The sequence below is a fragment of the Caloenas nicobarica genome, chromosome 1 (assembly GCF_036013445.1).
Source record: "Caloenas nicobarica isolate bCalNic1 chromosome 1, bCalNic1.hap1, whole genome shotgun sequence".
NCBI classification, from domain to species: domain Eukaryota; kingdom Metazoa; phylum Chordata; class Aves; order Columbiformes; family Columbidae; genus Caloenas; species Caloenas nicobarica.
The window spans coordinates 146,820,211-146,839,657 of NC_088245.1; the positions used below are offsets into that span (position 1 = coordinate 146,820,211).

The following is a 19,447-nucleotide window of genomic DNA, read 5'->3' on the forward strand; positions in this document are numbered from 1 at the left end:
CCCTCCTCTCATCCATCACCTTGTTGTAGAAGGCTGCCAAGTTGTAACAGACACTAGGAGAGATACCAAGAGAAGCCCAAAACTAGAAATAGCTGTGACTGCTGGGACCTGTGCTACAGAGCCATTCCTGCTCGAGCTATTCTGCTGCATCTAAGCTGAGATGCTTCTGGCTAAACCTGGCTAGCTCCAGCTTGTAGTCCAGCTTTCAATTCTACAGTCAGGTGGGTTCACACCCATCCAGGATTATGTGGGGTCCTTCTCATTTCCCTTCCCCCCCCGCCCAGTAATTTTTTGCAGCAAATGAAAAGATTTTTCTTATCACTTGGGTTTTCTACAAGTGATGTTCATTCTTCTGAGGCACCCGAACAGCCTTGCTTTGATGTATTGCATCAAATGTTATTATATAGGGCTAGTGTACATCTGGAAAAGTCAAACTTGCCCAGAACACAAACTGTAGAGCTGTGAGCATACCCCTCTCTACCACAACACAAACAGGGCTTTTTCTTTCAGGTATATACCCACATTTGACAGAATTCTGCTACTCACTAGAACCTGTTATCTTGCATAAAGGAAATGCACATCACAGGCTGGGGAGAACTACGGTATTTCGAGAGTGGAAAGTGGCTCTATCCTAAGTAGTAGCAATACAGAGGGCTGACACAGGCTTAAGCAGTGCTCCACGTTAGCTACTCCCTAGCTGCTCTACAGTGCTGCTTTTGGGTAGCTGTTTAAACCTCTACATTTGTTTTCCTCCACCAGCACGCATCTCCAGAGGTGACAGTCCAGAGATCTCAGAGAGCAACAACCCTTCAGCTAACACTGTGTGTGCTTTGGGAGTGGCTGGGCCTCACCTGTTGCTGTCTTCAAAGGATGAAACAGAAAACGAGCTAATAGTCATCCCTTGGCTTACAATCTGTAGTAAGTCAGTCGAGAGGAAACAAAAAGCAGCCAGGTGAGTGTACAGCAGTGTCCTATGCACGCTGAGGCAGTGTCACAGTGTAAAACTTTGTGAAATGAATCACAGCTGTGGCTGTAATAAACAGGGCTAGCTACATTGAAACTGAAGCATCACAAAATAGAATCAGTACAAAAATATACATACAGTTCTTTATTAAACAACTGTAAACACTTCACTGTAAAAATCCATAAAACTTTATAAACAAACATTTTGTAAATAGATTCTATACTACAATAAAAGAATTTTAACACAATTATTTACATGCAATACTGACAAATTTGGCACTTTCTGAAAAGAAATGTACAAAACACTTCGTTGTTTAAAAAGAAATTTGAAATTATAAAAACTCAGGGCATTACTATCATGCACTTTGCAAATACCTCACGAGCACTTATGGCACAGCTAGCAGAGAGCTCCAGGCTCTCATCAAGCTCTTTACTACAAGCTCAGATAACTTTTAATGTGCTTCCATAAGTTTGTTGTAAAACTACCTGAACATTGTCAAGAATGAAGTCAAATGCCATATTCCAGACTGATTCCACAGATGACTGCATTAACCTGAAGGGCAAAAAGGAAGAAGAGGAAGAAAATTACTGTTACAGAACCAGTTCTTTTTACAACAACTTTTGGTCTTTATACTGGAAAACAAGATCACAACAGTTCATGATGAATGGCATTTTGATTTTATCTTGGTTAAGCCCTCTCTCCTCAAATATACCAAATCTTATTAATGCCAGAGATTGCTCTGCCCTTCAGTGGTGAAGTTTCTGACATGAACAGTGTCACACCAATTTGTAAGCATCAGCATTTTGCAGTAGTGTGACCACTTCGGTGACCTTCTACCAACTCCATACTGAAGAATCAGAAATGGCCAACTTCTGGTTCCTGATATTTCCTTCCTCATCCCAAGACATGCCTGCTACTTTTTTCTTTCAACGAATGCCAAGGTGATTAAGACAATTAATTAAGAGGTTTTGGGGGTCCTATATTGTGTTTATTGCTAAAAATGGGACTAAATCATGGAGGCCCACAGAGAGGTATGAGCTACCTCTACCATTCAGCAGCTACCAGAAGCAAATTGAGGACATGCCCAAGGAAAACAAAGCAGCTCTGTACTTTCACAACCCCCTTCCAGATCACTACTAGAGGAGAGCAGAGGCTTCCTCCACCTACAGCTCTGGAAGACCTAACATCAGTGTCATATAGACAACTGCCTATCATCCAGCTCCTGATTCCTTGTTGCCAGGCTTTGGGGAGACATGCTGCCACCAGCGCAGATCTCACGTACAGGGACCAGGAATGGGACAGGATGCTGCTTTCTGAACAAGTTTTTAAAGAATTCACGGCATCCTCCAAAACAGTTCACTGCACTGCATGTTTTGCATTTTCTGAAGCCTGAAGATATCCCATAATACAAAAGCATAGCAAAGTTTTTGCATTGCCAGAGTCTTTTGGGTGTTGATTAATTCTGTGAAATAAATACTTTCCAGATCTAAGACACAGAAAGCTGAGCTCCATAGTTAATTATCAGTTAGTGGGCAATTTATAAATGGAACTTGGGCCTCCTGACTCCTGGGAAGAGTAAGAGCAGCACAATAACTAAGTAATAAAAATGGATTTAATTGGTTGGAGAGGTGAGACAGGGCCTGGATACAGCAGGAGAACTGAAATCAGATGAAACAAACGAAAGATCTAAGGCGACATGAAAAATTAATGAAAACAGGATGAAGAAAAGTAACAATGATGACAAAAACTATATCCTTTGTCTGGAAACAAAAGACTTCAAAGCAAATGCTATTAAATACTACTATTAATTTTTCACAAATTACCTATTTTATCTGCCCAACTTATTTTTTTTCACCCCAATTTTTTTTGAAAAAAATATCTATACTCATCAATGGAATGTCTAATAGGCTTGTGGCCTCACATTGAAGCGTTTAGTGCCTAAGTGCTAACAAAACCAGTCTAAATGTCACAAGTACAAGCAAATAAGCTACCTTTTCATGTACTTAACAACCAGATCTAACTTTTCCAAATCTTTTTCTTCTATTAGATCAGTACAATACTTCACAACCTGTAGAATGTCTTCTTCCATAGGATCTGTAATTAAAAAAAAAGAGAAGTTTTCTCTAAGTATACTTAGAATATAATCATAGAATAATTGGAATGTAATAGAAAGGAATTCTGCAGTGTTAGCACACCAGGGGCTGATCTGGCAATTGCTGTATTCCCATACCTCCCCTGCAATGTCAGAAGTCGTGTACATAAAAGGACTGCAAGGTCCCAAAATATCTGCCTCGTAGACCCCTTTTTTTCTTCAGTAAGAACGAATGACAGCCAAGCTAATACTAACCAAAGGGAAACGGAACCAAGATTTAGAATGGAATGGCTGTTTTGAAATTCTTAGGAGAACAGTAATGTCCAGGATACAAAGGATCTTGCAGGCCAGATTTCCCAAGATATTAAGGAGCTGATAATTGTTCGACATAAGGTTAAAATTCAAATCACAATTTGGCAAGGATGTTATACTTTTCCACTTAAATCTAGAATTGTTTCCAACAGTTATTTTGAAAAAACTGCATTCCTTCACCTCTAAAATGACATCTTCAAAAAAGCAGAATTCCCTTTTAAGAGCTTTCACTCTAGCGGTTGTAACATGTTGGACAAAATAAGGAAAACCTCCCACACAAGTAACATCAAGGCATAAGACAAGGGCCTGACAAATGGGTTGAAGACAGAACAAGAAGATTTTAATGACATTAAGCAAGAAATAGGAGCTAGCACAAATACAGAGTAACAACTGAGCAGGAAGAATCAAGTTACTCCAAGATTGCAAGGCAGGCAGACTTCAAGATTACTGTGAAAAATAACCCGTGAAAAGAAGGAATAAAGTACGAAAAGCCTACTAAAACAATCGTTTTCCTTGTGATGTATGCAAGATCGCCACGAGCATGACATCCCGTACCTGAAATAGTTGTAATCCATTCTTTCAACAAGGTCTTTACATCATTGAATTCGACGGCTCCAGCTAGGTTGGGTGCTTGTGGCCTAAATGAACCAGGCTGTTCCACCTGCAGAGCTGATGGGCCTGAAGAATCTGAAGTTGATGGAACTGCTTCTGGCTATTCCAAACATAAAAATTGATAATGCTCAGTCTGACAAACATGGTAACACCGCATATATACAAAGATAAGTGTCTAGTAAAGAATCCAGTAAAGAAAATAAGCTGCACATGGACCAAGTCTAAAGAAATGGACATAGCTTTACAGAAAGCTGTTAGTGTTAAAATTACCTGAGCAGCTGTTCCTTCTTGTTTCAAGAAACCATCCATGAGCTTCTGTGGGCTTCCAGATGTAGCTGGCATGTTTTTTGCAGGGCTGCCAACGAGTTTGTTTTTCAAAGGACTCTGAATCTTTTTTACAGGACTGACTGGATTTTTTTTCCTGATTTTTTTCTTATTTTTCACTGTTGCATGCTTCAGGTGTAGGAAAGGATTTTTTGACACTGAAAAACACAAGAATAGCCACTGGTTGATACATTTAAAATTCAATACTTTTCCATCGAAAGCGGGACTCTATCTTCCATAAAAATCTATGGATCAATTGGGAGAACACAACCTAGATCAAGCAACTTTAACACTCACATGCCATTTCAGATTTGGGCAATGTTTTAAGTATTTGAAAAGCACTGCTAGACATCAGCATACCCAGAGGATACTCAACTATTCATAAGCCTTTTCATATCAAGCATTTCAGTGCTTGAATGTGAGCAGCTGGTGAAATCTGAAGCTTACTGGACAAATTGCTTCACCTCAGACAGAGCACCGTCCCACCTAGACACCTGCTAGCTAAGACATCCCACCAGTGGTTATCAGCAAAACCAGCAGCAAAAAGCCCCCCAAACTGCTTTAATTATGGTTTACCACGGAAACGGTTCTAATTCCACCATACTAATGTATCTGCATTAGTCTACTGCCTATGAAATCAAGGTTTGATTATATCAATGCAGTGTTTAACTGGCAATGAACCCCATGAAATTTCCCACCTATTTTATGAGAAAGCACATTCACAGACAACTAATCTTACTACTTTCTACTGATTTTTATAAAAAGGAGACCTGGGTGACCAGCTCAGAGTAAAACCATCTGACTATCAGACATATGGTAAGCTATATTGTATCTCTAGTTGCCTGAAACCCATACCAGTGCTATGGGTTTCATCGAACCAGGAGAATGCTATCTGAACACAGTTTAACTAACTTAGGTATGAAGATGCGATACTTTAAATCACAAGACATATCAAGTTCAGATTCCACTCTGCAAACATATCGACTTGGGTAGGTTTTGTGCCCCAGTCCCAGTGAATTGAAATAATTACCCATTTAAGTAAAGCTAGGCAACTGTTTGCAAAACGAAGCTACAGCTGGTTGTAACTGACAGTCTGTGAAAAATAAATGCAAAAATTCTCTTCAACACTGGACCTCCATAGAAGCTTTAGTTATATTTTCCAGCTTGTTATTTAGGGTTGCATAAATCTCCTTAAATAGTCAACAACTTTCATACAAAACTATTGTACCACTATATATACTCACCAAAAGTGGTAGCAGGTTGCTGCTCTGAGTGCTTTTGCCTTTGATCATATGCATCTTTCAGCTCTGCTTGCAACTCAGCAGGTAGTGCAGCAAAAACCTCAGGGTCCACCTGAACGGTAACAAAAGATTCATTTGATTAGTTTACCAGTGAGCAACACTGCTTGCTCTCCTCTAGACCACTCACATGAGAAAGGTATTTACACTTTATGCCAAACAAAAATGACACATAACTGAAACACTGTAAAGTACATTGTATATAATCTTCATGTACTTTAGCTTGTAAAAACCATAAAAATTTGCTTTTAACATTACTCTACATTTATTATCTTATAAATAACTATTTATAGGCCTATAATACACTATATTTATTCACCACTATCCTTATTCACCTACTGATACACAGTACAGCTATATTAACAGCACAATTAAGACTAACTCAGAGAATACTCCCTTCAAATTTCCAAACTCAAACATTGTGACAATCACACTTTTGTTCCTCTTTTTCTTTTGATATTTCTATTTCCTGGAAGCTGCTACACTCCTCTAACAAAATATCCTTGGAAATAGTCTCGCTTCTTTAAGCACAGGAAACACAAATCCAGCTACCTCATATCTAGAACCTGCACAAAAGGGTTTAGTTTCTTTCTCCCACAGTTGTCCACCCCTTGTTCAACTGATACAAACAGTCCCTTCCACTGTCCTAGGGGCTTGAATTCTAGACAGGAAATAATTTGTTGCCAATTGCCATACACACTCATATGGACAAAATAAAATTTCATGTATTACTGGTTATCTTCCCTCACTGTGTGTCTGAAGCAGCAAATTAGTGACACTGTGTTCTGAGTTTCTCAATATTATTGGACAGTGTTTTCAACTCAATCTGAAAAATCTAATTTGAAAAAGCAAACTTATCATTTAGAGGATTAAATCTGCCTAGTGGGAGAGTGCCCTTCATTTCAGCAGTAAAATTCGGAGATGTGTGAATCAATAAAAAAATTACTTAAAACTACTTGTCCTGGCTTCAGCAGGGATAAGAGTTAATTTTCTCCTAGTAGCTGGTGTAGTGCCATGTTTTTGATTTAGAATAATGTTGATAATACAGAGATATTTTAGTTGTTGCTGAGCAGCCAAAGACTTTTCAGCTTTTCATACTGGTCTGCCAGCAAGGAGGCTGGGGATGCACAAGGAGCTGGGAGGGGACACAGCCAGGACAGCTGACTCCAACTGGCCAAAGGGATATTCCACACTGTATGACATCATGCTCAGTATATAAACTTGGAGGAAGCTGGCCCGGGGTGACTGTTGCTCAGGAATGGGCTGGGCATCAGTCAGCGGGGTGGTGGGCATTGCACATCGCTTGTTTTGTATATTATTCTCATTCTTCTCTCTTCCTTTGCTGTCCTATGAAACTGTCTTCATCTCAACCCACAGGTTTTTTTTATTCTTTCTCCTCTCCCACTGGGGTGAAAGGGGTGAGTGAGCGGCTGTGTGGTACTTGGTTGCCAGCTGCAGTTAAACCATCGCACTACTATTACTATTCTAAGGGCGCAATACAATTTCTACCAATATCTGAGATACTGTATTTAATATGTATGCATACTGACATATAATAAAAGTTACCGCTTGTTTTCAATAGAGATTATTTTTTTAAAACCAAAATATGTCTATCAGGAAGGTGGGCTGTGCCATTCACACACATGATGCCTAAATTATATAGGTAATAAACATGAATGTGTTCCCACAGGTAAAACTCATCAATTTAGCGGAACACTTTTTCCATTTTTAGAACTCCATGTGCCAACACAAATTTTTCACGACACAAAATATTCACTAATTAAAGGAGGAAATGGGAACAGCTCTGACCTCAATTATTGCATATGTTGCGCAGAACAAAGCATTGTAGTGGAATGCAGCCAATTAAGTCCAGAGACTTAAGTTATTTTTTAAATATAAATTTTATTTAATAAAATTATTTTAAAAAGGTCAGTGTTCTCTGGTTAAGTATTCAAGGGTCAGGAATTTGGGAGGCCCTGAATTTACGCTGCTTTTTGAGTACATCACTTAATAATTCATGCAGAAATAACGCACTATAGGGAACTGGACGTGTTTTTTTGTTATTCCCCCTATCACTGCCCTCTGAAAGAGTAACATGTAAAAATTCAGTTGGAAGAGCTATCAGTCAAGTTAATTTGAATTCTACACTAATTAATTGGAGTTTTGGGTAATTTACTGTACAGCCAGAGTGTCCTAAACATAGCTTTCACACAGCTGTATCACATTCGCATTATGAAGAACTTTGATTTCATAAATTTGTGTATTATCTCTGCATACAGCCATTAGTTATTTCTGATGTGCTGTATAGATTTCCTTAGAAAGAAATGTTTAGACAATGTAAGGACAAAGTGCACATTTGCCACCTGTAATTAAGTCCACTACTACAAATGTCATTAATTTCTAAACATCTGTAATCTTTACCTCTTGCATCCTATGCTTTTACAGGAATCAGCTGCTACAGAGATATACAGTTCTTCTAAATTTTAAGATTACTTCAGCAGCTGATGGAAATTAATGCAACCTATCTGGATTCTTTTTATGGGAGAACTTTTCCCTGCAAAGGATATTTTCCACATGTTTTCTAATGAATAAATCACTATCAGCCAATTAACTTAGTACCTAGTCATAAAAACACAGTTCAGACAAGAAGAATGAAGGGGTGAAAAACAAACCTAATTAAGCTATAAAAAGATGGCAGAGCATCATTTACATTTGCTGAGTTGATGTAGCTAAAGTACTCCACTTGGAGTGGCTTGCAATATTTCCATACCTGAAACCTATTACTACTTAGTTCACTGCATCATTTGAAAGAAAGTAATCTTAAGTGTTTCTGTGCACTCATACAATATACACTCCCACACAGACTTTGACAATAAAAAAAGGTGTCAAACTATATTTAGCAAAAGATGATATTTTTGAATGAAGTTCACGTTTGGTTTTAACACAGAAAAAAAATCTTCTTATATTAGTTAACCAGTTTTAGCATTTTTTTTTTTTCTCCAAGCCTGAGGAAGCTATTTCACAACCATATTATTCTAGGTATTAAACTTAGACCTAACTCAGAAAATGAAAGGTTTAAATCTTAGTTCTCTATTCACCTATAAAGAAAGCTGAATGGTTTTCAGGAGAAAATCCGGAGCACAAGCACACAGCATTCTAAGAGAGATAGTATGGATACCTCCAACAAAGAAATAGGAAGTAGCCAATTCTTCTTGAATTACATCTTCAAACAAAAAGGCTGCTCTACTAAGCTGATGTTTTTTGATCGAGTGAGAGAATCACAAAATGCATTAGGAAATAGAGACAGGCAAAACAGTGCATTTGAGAGCGTAAACTACATATTTCTAAGACAATTTCAAGAAGTAATGCTGTTAGACAAAAACAATAATCAATTCTCAGCTACCTAATTAATAGATAGGTAAAGCATAAACACAAACTAAATGTAATTTTTACAGAAAGTCACATGCAGTTAAGATTTACCCTGAAAAAGAGTACTGAGTGGTAAAACAAGAGTGGATCGGTGTACTTTAAAGCACAGCATAATTTAACCCACACATCCAAGATAAACTCTTGCCAATGAACGAATGTAACTACTTAATTTAAAACAGCTGGGGTATGGACAGTTCATATACTATTTGCACAGTATCTCCACAGGGAAAGCCCAACTTTGCAGTTCAGGAATAAAAACTGACAGGACTGTTTTTGAACCAATGAACTTGAATCAAAGTGAAGAAATTAACAGTAGTAGAATAGACTACACATCTTCTAAATAACAATTATGCATTAACTACTGTTTACTGAAAACAGGTCAGGAATTTCTATCTAATCTTCTCTGGATTTTGTCAGGTAGGCAGCATTATGCCTTAGAAACAGCAACAAACATCCCTCTCTAAATCCAATCAGGTGATATCACTGAGAATAGCAATGGAGTAATGGCACAGCAAACAGAAAAATAAAATTAGTGCTCTATTTTACATGATGCATGTGAAAAATATTATATCTCTGGGTAACGCAATCTTTAAATTTTTTTTTTATTTTTACCCTATATTTGTTCAGCACCATCTTGGGTTGAAGGGTGGAATATCATTAGAAGCATCATTACTGCTACCTGCTCCCCCTTCAGGCCCCTGTTTTAAGAAACAACGCTGCCCTTTCCTCATCTTGGACATGTTATATATGAGATAATTTAGAATCTTCAGCCACGCTTGCCTTTCTGCAAGGAATGTGATACGAACAGTCACACCTACAGAAGCTAGTAGTGGTTTGCTTTACACCATCAAAACATCCACTTAAACAGAGTGAGTCTCCTGTGACTAGCTAAGCAGATTTTAGGACTGCTTCAGACTTATGGTGCAGTATAACTCAGCTGCAATGCAGAAAAAAGGGCTATTTACACACTGGATTGCAAAGCAAAGTGTAAATGAGGAGGTTTTACGCTAAACAACAGCAAAAAAATAGGCATACTGGTTACTATAAATCTTTAATAAATACTATCATACTATGTTTGTGATAGATTAAGTTACATTTAGAAGCAGAGATTTTAAAGTTATTAAAGGACATAAATAATTTTCCTAAGTCACAGATTCTAGTAACGCTGTCTCAAGAAAAAGCTGTTAACTCTTCCTACAGGTGGCAAGTTGATGTTTATTGATACTCTGTAATCATCCTACCTGTGAGAAAGCTGGCAAGGCTATCACATTAATTCCTGTATTGGTATTTGGTTCTTGGAGCTCTGGTATTTGTAAAAGCACTGTTCCAACTGGTTGTGACAGAAGCGCAGTGTTACATCCATTTATTGGCTCTTTTTTGCTGTCTCCATAATTCTCTCCTTGCTGAATGGTGTATATTTGCTCTACTTGTTCTCGGAGATCAGGCGGCAGAGCTTCTAGCACAGACTTATCTAGCTACAAATATATAAAAAGTTTTACATTATTCTGAGGAATAGACAACAGAGTTAATTTTACTCAAAAATTAGTTTTACAGCCCTTGAATTTTAGAAAAAAACCTCAAACAACTGTGAATGCAAACATACTGAGGAACCTGACAAATACATTCTGCAGCAGTGAAATGTAAAAATATCATTTAAGACTAAGTAGTTCTGTAAATATGAATTCTCAGTTTTATCTTTTCATGACGTTCTGTACTCTCACAAATCATATATGAGATTTCCTCTACAACTACCTAGTGATAAGAAAACCCAAATTCTGAGTTGAAATTATATGGGCAACATGTTGATATTAATGCTAAATTGGTGTCTGGTAGAAAGCAGTAAGCAATTAATTTCTTTATATAGTTCTAGGATACATGTTACTAATTTACTTTAATAGTATTATGTATGTTTGCATACTGTCAGATTCTTGTCATAGATCTTCATAGTGAAATAAGATTTGGATTCAAATTTTTGCTTGCCATAAGTGGTACTTACCATCAATTATCAACTTGAAACAAATGAAATGACCCTTCAATACCCAGAAGCTGCAGCATACAATGACAGCTGCACAAGTGACAGAATGAATACAACTGACAAGCAGCTTTACAGCATCATTTTTCTCAGAAGTAAAACTGGAGTAAAACTATGTAGATAAATGCCAACGCTTGACTGTAAGTTCTGCTAAATGAGACTCCATTGCAGTGTTAGAAAACTTTATCTTTTACCTTTAAGAAGAAAATTTGGAGTTTATGACCAGATTCTGTATTTACAGAGAAAAACTACAAATGTCTATAAAAAGATACTTGGCTTATGGTAACTGAGAGGTTTGATGAAAGCTGTCTGTACTATTAATCTCTTCAGTTATTCATTGTACATTCTGTTTGTGTTCCCTCATACCAAGTTTGCTACATATATACGTCTATAAACATTTTCTGGAAATCCTGGGTGTAAAATATCTTGCTGTTGCTTTCCTAGCACACAGTACACAAACAGCAGCATGGGACTAACTCTCACCACTCCTCCTCTGTACCGAATTCCATATTATGTTCCATATTGTAATACGGTTATACAGCAGAAGGAAAGGTGAGTGCATTGTGCTATAAGACCACCAAAGCTTCAGGAACACTACTGCACAACTACGGCACTTTCTGTTTGTTCATACACGATTCTCCTATAGGAGAATCTGCGTATATGGAGCTTCACATTGTTCAGTCAAGTTGCTTTTGAGCTAGCTTGGGTGTTGCATTATGGAAAAAACAGTTTTCTGCTAAAAGCATAACTGGCTTTTAAAAATGTCTAAGTATTTGGAAAAGCAGTTAACATCGACAAATGGTTTTAAAGATTTAAAATACAGAAATTAAAAGTACACATTTCTACAGAAAAGTATGTAAATTTGCTTTTACCTAAGAAACCTACAGAATTCAGTTCAGCTTGTTCATAGCAGACCCCTATAACAGATGTCTGCTTGAATAACATGTGGAGTGGAAATAAGGAGGCTCTTGTTAAAACACACGAGAAGACCCCCAAAGCCCTGCAGAAATATTTTATTTAAATAAAGATTATCCTCCTCTCATCTAAAAGCTGATATCCGTTTAAATGTTAAGTGTGCATCTTAGCTTCAATTCTATTTGAAGAAAATTTGAAAAAACACAGGAAGATGAATAATTAAATCTAAATACAAGTTTGACATTCTTGTAGGCAGAAACTTAGACAATGGCCATTGTACAAGTATGTGAGGTAGTGTCAGACTAGTTGCTGTTCAGTTCCTTCTCACTGACTAAAGTTTGCAAACAGATTTAGAGTGTAATTTAAAGACTGATACAGAATACATGGCTTTAAGACATCATGTGGAGAAGACTACCTGATTATCATTTATCGGCATCTGTGGCAAACAATATTGCTGCCATAAAGAGGGATGAAAAACATTTAAAGGTTCTGCCTTCATGAAAATGACACAAAGTACTTGTCAAAATTCTTCCTGAGCCACTCAGTGATTAAGCTAATCAGAAATAATTTTTATGAGCTAACATAAGAAATTTATGAATCAGCACCATATCGTAATCAGATAAATATTGAACATTAACTATAGAATACATTTAATGTTTCTGATGGAAGTTTTCCTAAAGTATATTTCATGGTTTTTTATAATTAGGCTCTGGGCTTTGGTTGTGAAAGGTGGAAGGTAATGTTTTTTTAATATTGCATCCTTGGCATCTTTTCCATTCCTGTTCCATTCCAATCCTTTGGCAAGTGATACGAATGGAAACAGATACCAGAAAATTAAGTTGCTTTCCTTCGAATAAATAGAATATTTTTGAGTTAGTCTATAAACGACTGCTTTTAAAAAATCCTTTTATTAAGGCAAAATAGTTCTGCATCAACAAGAGTTTCTTACTGTGCACTGTACTCTAATAGAGTTCTTTTTATCTTAAAAAAGCGTAATGGAAATTTTTTTGCTCTATCCAAATAAGACAATCCCAAGTTTTTACAAGATATTGGAGACGTTTTATAGTCTCAGGTTTTACCTGGGAAGCAGATGGCACCTCAATACTCAAATTAAGCCTGGATTTTACGCTGATAGGAGAATGCACGCCATTCCATTTGACAGCAGCCTCAGTGTTGTTAACATTACAATTGAGACCAGATGTGAGATGGGCACCACGAGATGGAAGAAAAGTGCAAGTTCTTGAATCGGAAGATATTTCGAGGTCCATAGCAGCCACAAATACTATACATATGAAAACAAAATAAAGAATAATGATCTAATAGTTGAAAATACTCTGACATTTCAAAATACAGTGAAGCTAATTTCCAGTTTTCTTTGCCAAATAGTTTATACAACATACTGCATAATTATATCACTTTCTTTTTTAAAATATCCTTTGTTACTATTAACTTTTTTAAAAGATTGGAACAATCCTATACAAAGTTTCATTTGTAGCATTTTCCTTTGCAGGAGCAAACACGCTCTCAAAGAGTTTGTGTTAAATAATTTGTACTGAATTTTGAACAAGTATTCCAAAAGGTAATCTATGTTGCAGCACTTCAGAACTGACCCCCATCACACATGCCAAGTAAAAAGCTTACTGACCTTCCTTATGTTCTTCTTCTGAGCACTTTTTTGTTTTCTGAACATGAAAAAGATCAATAACTGAATGCGATCCACCAGGTAAGTGTCCAGATTGTACTGCTGAGTGAGCCGAAGTGGTTTTACTGATGGGAACTAACTGTTGTACCTGAATTCCAACCTAAATCAAAACATTAATACATTAGTTTGATGAAGTTTAAATTAATTTATTTTTTATTTTTTAAAAAATTGTTTTATTTTTTAAATCTCTTTCATAATAGCATTGCCTTTTCTGAAATTGGCTGCCTATTGTGAGTGGAGGAGAGAATGAATAAAAGTATGTTGAAATACACATAAATAGTCTATAAAAACATCCCAAGCAAATGCCAGGATTATCCACCACAATCCAACAACTAAGAAATTACAAAGATAATACCATCTTAACTTCTCTGATATAGAAAAACATTGTCAACAGGATCATGAAACAACATGTTTATTATGAAATTCCTTAGACACCAAAAAAATCTAAAAGTACTGACCAACAAGTGACTAGTACTAAATCTGGCTACCCATACAAGAAAGGAACATTCTTCCTGAGGACAATCTATACTAGATCCATCGCCTCAATCTACAAATGAGAAAAACAATACTGTTTCACTTCCAGACATGGTTCTCACAAAGTCTCAACAGATGGAAGTACTTCAGTGAAAGTAATCTTTATCAGATGAGGTGTTCCTCATTTTGAAAGACATCCTCACTTTTCATTTACTTTTAAATACCAATCAACAGGGGTTCAGAAGCTCTATCCAACTAAGAATGCACTGCTACATTGTGCAAGTTTACTGCTAATGCTACGTGATTATTAAGAAAAAAGACAGCAAAGGAGACAGACGGACAAGAAACCAGAAGAAGACAGGGAGAGGATGGTAAATATTTCCTCAACTCCAAGAAGAAACTCAAGCCATGGAGCGGACTTTTTGCAAGGCAACATTGTGAATCCCTACTTCTACATCTAGATGACCAATAAATGCAGGTTTGTTTTAGAAAGCCTCTGTGTAAAAAATGGCTGATGCCCAAATAGTCTTCTTGTAGGTTCACACTGCTATGACAAAACCACTGAGAAGAGTGTTCTAAAACAAACCATGATTCAAAAGAGCCAGCAATTCACCTTCAAACAAAGGCCAAACTGTGGGGTGGTAACTTTTCTGGCTCTCGGACTTGCAGTCTAGAGCAAAAACTCCTCTGATCTGTATCTTTGGTTGGCATCACAAGCTGTGTTTGTATTGGTTACTTAATTAATAACTGCAAAAGTTTAAAGAAAATTGTAAGACAAAATAAAATTTACACATGCTAATAGAACTGTAGAAGATACAGTCTAACTTTGTTACCTCAGGCTGTTTTAAGTTGTGGGTTAATCCATATCACAGTTTGTTTTTTGGTGTTTTTTTTTTTTTTTTTTTTTTTTTACATTTATAGCTTTGTAACCATGTTTTTCAAAGGCAGACATACAAAACATAACATAATTGCATAGCCTAATTTACATAAGCTTTGTATTATCTATACTTCTGCTTAAGTCTGGTTATTGTCTACTCTGGAGAACTGAAAATTTATGAAAAGCAACAAAGAAGGTTGATAAAGAGAAAAAAAAATTCAGTTTTCCTATTAACTTACCCCTCGCATGTCTGATATGTTCAGTTTCATTGTGTGAAACATGTTTAGAGTTTCTTTCCCAATTACTTTTGCACTGTCTGTTGCATGGTCTAGAGTTACAGTCCTAACAAAGAATAAAAAAGTATGGTTAAAAAGGAAGATGTTTCACAAATCCTAAAGATACCAACAATTTTCTGTATTTTTTTCAGAGAGAACCTCAAAGAAAGATAATAATTTCTTGACATACAGAAACAGAACACTGTTTTTTTGTTCTGTGGTTTCTTTTTAAAGGTAATTAGAAATAGGCATGTTCTACAGAAAAAAAAAATACCAACAGATTACTTACTAATGGAACATTCTCACTGTGCAGTACACACATTAATTTGTCAAACATAATATATATTTATACACATGCTATTTACTGAAGACAGACAAAAATGTTTCACTTTACACTACTCATAGAAATGCACTCATGCACTATCCTTCACTCAGGCTTGGTTCATAAAGAGTTTGCTCAGTATTATTTCATTTGTCAAATGTCCATAGCAAGAGTTTCAGAAAGAACTCTGAGGGAGAAGCAGATACAGGCATGTGCATATGGATTACAAATAACAAAGAAACTGGATTAATGGTAAGTAACTTTAAACAACATTCCAAAAACACATCTTACACCGTGGGCAATTTTCTGCAACAACTCTCACAACATTACCTGGTTGTGAGGTTTACAAATTGCCATCTGAGATCTTGGCAGGGCACTAGTAGTGCTTGGTGGTTCTGGATTCTCTAATGGCACATTTGAGACAGATAAGGACAGAATTCCAGGTGGCTAATCAAACATATGTGTGTGATGTAGTCTTTTCACTGAGGTAATCAGTACAGTTTTAACTCTGACGGAGTGGGCTATATGGACAAAAGGAAGTTTCACCTTGGTGTTTTGATGAGGTGCCATCCTGACAACTTAATAAACACTTTGATGATGTCTCCTTAAATTTTACTCTGCTTTTGAATCTGTCAGAAATCAACGTGAACAGCTAAGTGATCTCCAGAAGGGTCTGGTTCTGCCAATATTAAAAGGAAAAACCTTCCTGCTGTGAATGACATGAACATGTCGCTGAGCCTTACAGGTTAACATTTTTAAGAAAAAGGGGATCAATATCACCATTAAGATGCAACTATGCAGAACATGAGGGAGAAATGTAGGACAGCTCTAAAGGTACACACCATTTCAGAGGAATATTTTACAAAGGTCTCTGGTGTACTATCAGGACTTAATATGAATAATGCAGTAAAAATAACATTAACATCTCAGAAGTCCATTTGATTTTAAGTGCATTTGTGAGTCTGAATCCTTTGTAGGACTATGATTGTCTTTCTAGGGAATCTTGCTTGACCTCTAGGATGAGAAACCACAGCATCTCATTCACCTGCGAGGTGAGGGGACAAGAAATGGGTCATGAGCTATAGCTACAGAGAAAATTTTAAATCGAAGAGAGAAGCTGGTCATGTCTAGCTCCAGTAAAGAATCCCAAACTGTTGGAACTAGGCTATACACAGGGAAAGCACCCCTGAGGGAACACCAACCTGAGATTCTAATTCATTTGCAACTTCCAGAGCTTACCCTGCTGCTGCTAAAAAGCCTTTCACTGGACTGAAAAGAAATGCTCTAACAAAGACAGTAATCCAGCACCTATATCACCAAATAGCATAATTTTGATTGACTGGGCTTGCCAAGTTCATTAGTAAAGCCAGAGGCAGAAACAGAGACATTGCCAAATGAGATCCTGGCATCAGAACTGCTTCAGCTATGTGTGAACAATAGCATCCTTGGATGCCCCCTTATCTTACACTAATTAAGACTTTATGAACTGGGAAAATTTCATGGCACATGCACATTAGCATGCCTGACCAGAGAAATGAGGTCCAAAGCATTGACCTGTTCATGAGAAAGCGGTCTGGCATCAGTTGCCAATAAAGGAGGAATAAAGCTCTATCTAAACACACTCTCAATCCTAAAAATACGTTCTTAGGCTGTTAAGAGCTCAAAGACCCCAGGGTAGTCAGATGACAAAAGTACAGACTGATGGATTTTCTTCTTGACATATCAATCTCAAAAGGTGATAAGCTTCTGATACTGAAAGGTGAATTTTGTAGTTTCAGTTTCTATTACAACTGAATTGTCTGTCACAAACTCACAAATATGAGACAGGCCTTATGCATGCATGTCATACTGTTGAGCAATAATCCACTGAAAGAACATCCCCACCTCTTCAGTTATCAGCAACCCTGAGCAAATGATCCTTCAGTTCCGGAGGGATTCATCTGTTACAACAACCTGGGATGGAAGGAAAAGTAGGAAAGACCTATCTTCGAAGACGCCAAATGCACCCTCACACAAAAGCCCTTTACCTAAGGAACAATTGCTTTGATACGAGTGTCTGCCAGAAGAACAAACATGCATTTAGAAGGTTCTGAGATAACCTTGTATGAAACAGCATATAACTACATGATGTTCTATGCCTAGATTTCCTTATGTGTTTTCAGTATGCAAGCATATAAACAAATTTGAGATTAAAAAAATCTTTAGTCAACATCATCCAGTTGAATAGAAAACAAAGAAGAATCATAAATAAATAATGGGTTGAAGTAATTCAGGACTGCTTCTAAAAACTGAAGGTCCCACTCCTTTGACAATGACCTATCAAGTGACTACCCAGGCAGAGTAACTGGGTTATCCCATTTCAGCAGGGACTGGCAGCCACCACAGGTAGCAATCTCAGTAAGACCAACAGTGCTGCAGTGAGACCAAGTAGAAAGAGACTTTAATATGTTGTCAATGATCTACAAGAAAACAAAGGCACTTCTGATGAGAACTTACAACTATATGAAAAAATGTAACTGTGAAGGTCAAGAGACATGAACAAGTTGCCTTCTTGAACAGCTGAATTATGGGGCAGAGTTTCTGACTTTAAGATTCTGAGGTTCGACTTTCTTAGCTCTACTTGGCATCTTCATTGCCTTTTCTCTTCTACGACCAAAAATTTCTCTGCAGACTTACTGGTGAAACAACAGGAAAGACAGACTCGACACAAAGAAACTTGTCTGAACTAAGACAGACAACTGCAGTTCAAGGTGCCTGATGCCAGCCCCAATCTTCAGAATCCAAAGTGGCCTCTCAGTCTTCTGCAACAAGTAATTTTGCAACTACTGCCCTAGTCCCCATGTGCTCTATAGACTTGAAGGAGAACAGTAATGATCAGGCAGCTTTCTTGAGAAGTACAAAGGCAATTTTCTTTGAGAACTTACTCTAGCTGCCACAGTCAGCATGTGACCAACAACCTATCAAGGAAGAGCAGAAAGTCCCACAAGAAAAAAGTACACAGCACTACACAGCTCAGGGAGATTAAACAGCTGGCAGCAGCAGAACATTTCAACTCAGCTAGTCACTGAAAGAAAGAAAAAACGCTGCTGCATGTGTGTCATAGCTCAGGATGTAAATACATCTTCTACATGCACTGCAAAAGGAAAAACAGCTCCAATATTAAGCAAGCTGGATAAATGTACACCAACAATATATATCACAGAATCACAGAAAGTTAGGGATTGGAAGGGACCTCAAAAGATCATCTAGTCCAATCCCCCTGCCAGGGCAGGAACACCTAGGTGAGGTTACACAGGAAGGCGTCCAGGCGGGTTTTGAATGTCTCCAGAGAAGACGACTCCACAACCTCCCTGGGCAGCCTGTTCCAGCGTTCCGTCACCCTCACTGAGAAGTTTCTTCTCAAATTTAAGTGGAACCTCTTGTGTTCCAGCTTGAACCCATTACCCCTTGTCTTACTGTTGGTCATCACCGAGAACAGCCTGGCTCCATCGTCATGACACCCACCCTTTATATATTTATAAACATTAATGAGGTCACCCCTCAGTCTCCTCCAAGCTAAAGAGACCCAGCTCCCTCAGCCTTTCCTCATAAGGGAGATGCTCCACTCCCTTAATCATCTTTGTGGCCCTGCGCTGGACTCTCTCCAGCAGTTCCCTGTCCTTCTTGAACTGAGGGGCCCAGAACTGGACACAATATTCCAGATGAGGTCTCACCAGGGCAGAGCAGAGGGGAAGGAGAACCTCTCTTGACCTACTAACCACCCCGCTTCTAATACACCCCAGGATGCCATTGGCCTTCTTGGCCACAAGGGCACAGTGC

At 37.6% G+C, this 19,447-nt stretch overlaps 1 protein-coding gene across 3 annotated transcripts in view; it reads right to left on the reverse strand.

Moving 5' to 3' along the window:
- Positions 1-1,213: 1,213 nt before the first annotated feature.
- Positions 1,214-19,447, reverse strand: part of REV1 (REV1 DNA directed polymerase) — a 61,497-nt gene continuing 43,263 nt past the window's right edge. For all 3 annotated transcript variants that reach the window (XM_065651117.1, XM_065651026.1, XM_065651203.1), the window contains 9 exons: positions 15,271-15,373; positions 13,624-13,780; positions 13,058-13,260; positions 10,273-10,506; positions 5,549-5,657; positions 4,251-4,462; positions 3,924-4,080; positions 2,956-3,058; positions 1,214-1,516 (listed from right to left, as the gene is read on the reverse strand). In XM_065651117.1, the coding sequence (XP_065507189.1) occupies positions 1,405-1,516; positions 2,956-3,058; positions 3,924-4,080; positions 4,251-4,462; positions 5,549-5,657; positions 10,273-10,506; positions 13,058-13,260; positions 13,624-13,780; positions 15,271-15,373 (1,390 nt within the window). In that variant the 3' untranslated portion in view covers positions 1,214-1,404. The remainder of the gene's footprint in view (positions 1,517-2,955; positions 3,059-3,923; positions 4,081-4,250; positions 4,463-5,548; positions 5,658-10,272; positions 10,507-13,057; positions 13,261-13,623; positions 13,781-15,270; positions 15,374-19,447) is intronic.